The following is a 5,110-nucleotide window of genomic DNA, read 5'->3' on the forward strand; positions in this document are numbered from 1 at the left end:
TCAACTTGCAGCGGCGCAGAGAAAAGGGTGACGGGGTCGACCGATAGCTTGAATGGAGTGCGGCAGGGCGTACGGGATGATTCCGACGAGGACGACGGCGACGGTGCAGGGGCAGGCTAAGGAGCTTGTCTAGCGTGTAGAGGGTGGCGAGGCGATGCTCGACGCAGGCGTAGTCTTTGCAGGGGTGGAGTAGGGCGCTCGATCGCATGGCGTCCTGGCGCGTCCAGAGCGCGGTCACCGCGTGCACGGGCATGTACTGGCAGGGTTTTGGACGCTCGCGTTCTGGCCAATGCCGTGGCTTGGCAAGCTAGGGCGGTGTATGGTGAGGTTCCTTGAGCTGCAGAGATGCTCCAGGACAAGGAGATGGGTTGAGATGGAGGCCAGAGAGAGAGATGCCAAAGGTGGCCAGCATGGTACGGGTTGGTGCTTCTCTCCTCTCTTTTCCACTTTAAACGACCAGGGCAAAGGCTAGGCTCGATGCAGGGGATGCAGAGGGAGCTGATCATCACGAATTAAAGTGGGTTTAGGCAAGAAACCATCATGTAATAGGGTGCAACACAAATCTGGAACAGAGCCTGCAAGGTGTTCGGCACAATGCCCGCAAGAAACTTTTGGTTGAATTTTGGATTTCTTTTTGGTACATCTCATTTATATAAATATTGTGTTAGAATGGTGGTGGTGGTATCCATTTTGGAGTTGAAATGAAAAGTTTCAAATTTGAGGTTATCTTCACTTTGTTTCAACATCACCACTTGTCAAATCACTACTGGTCAACCTGGTCAACATTAGCAATGGTGGTCAACATGAAAGTTGTTCACCTTTACAAGGTCTTGGATGACATGGCACTGGTTGACCAAGTTTAGTTTGAGAAAAGAGAAAACCAGGGGGAAAAGTAGGGAACATTTTATAAATGTCACTTTTGACCATTATCACATGTATGTATGTTTTGAGATTTGCTTTGGTTTAATTCTTGTTTCTTTGATAAAATTGTGTTTGTTTATCATATATAAACATTCTACAAGCAAGAGATCAAGCAATGGTGGTCTTTGTTGAAGATTTGCAATTTGGCCTAAGTTGTATGTGAGTGAGAAATGGGTTTTTTCTCTATTTCTTCTATTCTTCTTAAATTAGGGTTAGGTGATCCTTGTTTAGGGTTTAGTAGCAAGAGATCAACATACTAACACTCATCATGGCAATTGCACAAAAGAAAATCACTCATATGCATGAAACTATATGTGGCACTATATGCATAGAAAAAGTTTTTGTTTGTTGCAAATTTTGAGTTTGGGAAATTTTCTTTCTTGATTATTATTGTTGAAACTTGGGATGTTACAGCTGTGATCTGATTTCATTGTGTGTCCCTTCACGGAAGTTGCTCCTTTATAATGACATGGAGGCGGTAGCGTCCCATACGGGCATTGCTAAGGGCAGGATGCACACATATCCCTGGTCGTTAAGTTCTCTGGAGGCTCGGGTGAAAATGCCAAATCGGTCAAACACCTGAAAGCCTCGTTAAAGCAAAATGTCTCTTTGTTTCGCACTATTATCGTTAGTCAAAGATCAAAACCAGCGAAAACAAATGGAAACCCGGGGAAAAATCATAGCTACAAATCACATAATTTAGAGCTACCAGTCGACCTCCAAATTTCTTGCGTCTTCATCATCGGCGGAGAACCAACCAGAGTACAAGGGGGAGTAGCTGGCTGGGTGGTTAGTCGTCGGGAGGGTATGTTCCTCCTCTGTAGCCGGATATGTAGCGCGGCCGAGGAATCCGAGTCGTAGGAGACGCTTATGTGGCACGGGAGGAAGGCGAAGAAGGTAGACCGTTGACGGAATATCAGGAGACAATATACACGACTTTTAATTCATCAGCATTTGAGATGAGTAGAAGAAACGAGACAGACTCATTGAAGGAAATGTCACGAAAAGTTTACACACGGTGTGCGAATTTTCTGTTATGCTCTCAAAAGCATTTCCATGTACGTTATTCTCGTTCCGAAAACTGCAGCGGCCCAGGCGCATATGGTTGAAATTATTGAACATCACCCGTTGTTCCGTATCACACGGACAAAAACTTTTCATGTGTTATTGGGGGCCTTTGAAAGAGCCGATATATAGTAATGCCACGGGAAATCCAATTCAGTTGATACATATGAACTATAATACACTACAGGAATTCTGTAGTTTCCTACCTAACCTCGACTATTAGAATGAATTATATATATGTAAGCCAACCTAACCTCGCCTATTAGAATGAATGAATTAACTTGACCAGTTCTATGTAGGTCGTGGGTTTCCGGGAACTGTTAGACGTGGTGGGTCGCAGCAACAAAGCCACCAGAATAATAAATCAACGGCGAGCACCCTAACAATGCATTCCACGTCGCGGCGCGGCTGACTCGGGTCGGCAAATCCAGTTTGGAGAAGACAGGAAGACTCGACCAGCTCAAAGGTCAAACACCATGCATGCATCCATGCATGTGCACCCTGGTCGTGGACCGGCTTGAAAGCTAGCTAGCTCTCGGTGCTCGATCGAACTCTTTCTCACTCCTATAAGTACCTCGTGCAGCTGCCTCCAAATGGCCATCACACACACACACAGACACCAATCGCATTTCAAGTTTGTCCGAACAGCAGCTAGCACACGCAGCTCTGCTTGATCCCGAACACTTGATCACACTCGATAGCGTGTGACTTGTGACGAGGTCTTGCGACGATGAGCGTGGTGATTTGGTTACTTGGCGTGGTGCTAACACTTGGAGCTGCAGTTGTTGGCCCCGCTGAGGGCGCCAAGAATCACCACTACGATTTCTTCGTAAGTCAATGCAACGTTCCCTATTTTTGTGTGTGTGTGGATATTTTCGCGAATTCTTTCATGCTTATTTATTTTCAAACTTATATGCTTATACCAAATCATGAAATCTAATGATCGACATACGTATATATACATGGTGTAATATTCTGCAGATTAAGGAGGCTAACTACACGAGGCTCTGCCACGAGAAGACCATCCTAACCGTGAACGGCCAGTTCCCCGGCCCCACCATCTTCGCGCGCAAGGGCGATGTAGTCGTCGTCAACGTCTACAACCAAGGAAATAAAAACATTACAATCCACTGGTAAGTTTGATGATCTGCACCATGCTCTGATTTTTTTTCGAAAAGAAGATTAAAACCCCTCACCTATGCGTCAAAGTGATGCATGCGGTACCGCTGTGTAGACATACCAATGAACTACTTCTCACCTAGCTATTTGCCGATCAAATAACGTTCCAATGGCATGCATGCGCAGGCATGGCGTGGACCAACCTCGGAACCCATGGTACGACGGGCCGGAGTACATAACGCAGTGTCCTATCCAGCCCGGCGCCAACCTCACCTACACGATCATTCTATCCGAGGAAGAAGGCACGCTCTGGTGGCATGCACACAGCGATTATGACCGCACCACAATCCATGGCGCCATCGTCATCCACCCCAAGCTCGGCACCACCTTCCCCTTCAAGAAGCCGCACAAGGAGATACCTGTCATCCTAAGTATGGATCTTAGACGACTTATCTATGGTTTACTTACTATCATGCAACATGTTGTACTAAGCAGCCCAAGTAATTAACTACGATTCGCAGGTGAGTGGTGGAATGCCGACGTCAACTCGCTGCTTGAGGAGGCTAGGAGGACTGGCGGCGAGGTCAGTATTTCAGATGCTAACACCATCAACGGCCAGCCGGGAGAACTCTTCCCATGTTCACGGAAGGGTACATTCAAGGCACCCGTGGAGAGCGGCAAGACGTACTTGCTCCGGATCATCAACGCGGGGCTCGCCAACGATCTCTTCTTCGGCGTCGCTGGGCATCGCCTCACCGTGGTTGGCACCGATGCCCGCTACACCAAGCCGTTCACCGTCGATCACATCTTCATCTCGCCGGGACAGACTGTGGACGCGCTCCTCGAGGCCGACCGCGCCACCAACGGTTCATCCAATGGCAGGTACTATATGGCGGCCCGGACGTTCGCTTCCAACACTAATATCGGATTCAACAACAGCACCGCCACAGCCATCTTGGAGTACGCAGACGCACGGGCTGGCACGATAGACTTCCCTATCCTCCTCCCGGCCATCAACGACCTCAACGCATCGCTAGAGTACACGGCAATGCTGCGGTCCTTGGGCAGCAAGGGCCACCCGGTGGACGTGCCAACGCACGTCGACGAGCACATGCTCATCACCCTCGCCGTCAATGTGCTCCCCTGTGAAACGGGCAATGGAACATGCGAGGGGCCAGAGCGCCACCGCCTCGCGGCGAGCCTCAACAACATCAGCTTCCACCTCCCCTCCATCGATATCCTCGACGCCTACTATGGTGTTGTCCGGGGCGTATATGAGGCGGACTTCCCCGACAAGCCGCCATTCGTCTTCAACTACACCGACGATATCTCTAACCTTCCCACAGAACGCTGGTTCACGAAGAGAGGCACCAAGGTGAAGGTGCTGGAGTACGGCGCTGTCGTAGAGGTGGTGTTTCAGGACACTGCCATCCTCGGCGCGGAGAACCACCCCATGCACCTGCACGGGTTCGCCTTCTATGTGGTAGGGAGGGGGATCGGAAACTTCAACGAAACCACGGACCCAGACACGTATAACTTGATTGACCCACCGTTCCAGAACACCGTTACTGTACCGAAGGCTGGTTGGGCTGCAATTCGCTTCCGAGCAGCAAATCCCGGTGAGTTATTTTTAGCTTTTGGCAAGTATTACATCCGTTCTGAAATAAAAGCCCTTTTAGGAATGCAATCCGTTTCTAAGTACATTCTTGCTTTATTTTTTAAGCGAGTTACATGGAAATGTTTAGTAACTTTGTGGTTACTTTGTTTGATAGGTGTGTGGTTCATGCATTGTCACTTTGAGCGCCATTCGGAGTGGGGAATGGACACTGTATTCATCGTGAAAGATGGCAAAGCTCTGCAATCTAAAATGATGCGTCGTCCTCCAGGCATGCCTAGGTGTTAATTTCCTTGTGGTTTCTAGGTATCAGGTGTGACCCCATTATACGATTTAAAGTATTTTATAGTTGTTTTGGTTGGTTGGTTTATTGATTAATCAACGGGTGCG

General features: G+C 48.4%; 1 protein-coding gene across 1 annotated transcript; it reads left to right on the forward strand.

Moving 5' to 3' along the window:
- Positions 1–289: 289 nt before the first annotated feature.
- LOC127309723 (putative laccase-9) lies at positions 290–5,110 on the forward strand. Its single transcript, XM_051340467.2, has 6 exons — positions 290–413; positions 2,706–2,815; positions 2,968–3,119; positions 3,292–3,536; positions 3,627–4,724; positions 4,878–5,110. Exons 1-6 carry the CDS (start codon positions 290–292, stop codon positions 5,006–5,008), a joined length of 1,860 nt encoding a protein of 619 aa, XP_051196427.2. The 3' UTR covers positions 5,009–5,110.

The sequence above is a fragment of the Lolium perenne genome, chromosome 6, assembly GCF_019359855.2.
Source record: "Lolium perenne isolate Kyuss_39 chromosome 6, Kyuss_2.0, whole genome shotgun sequence".
Classification (NCBI taxonomy): Eukaryota; Viridiplantae; Streptophyta; class Magnoliopsida; order Poales; family Poaceae; genus Lolium; species Lolium perenne.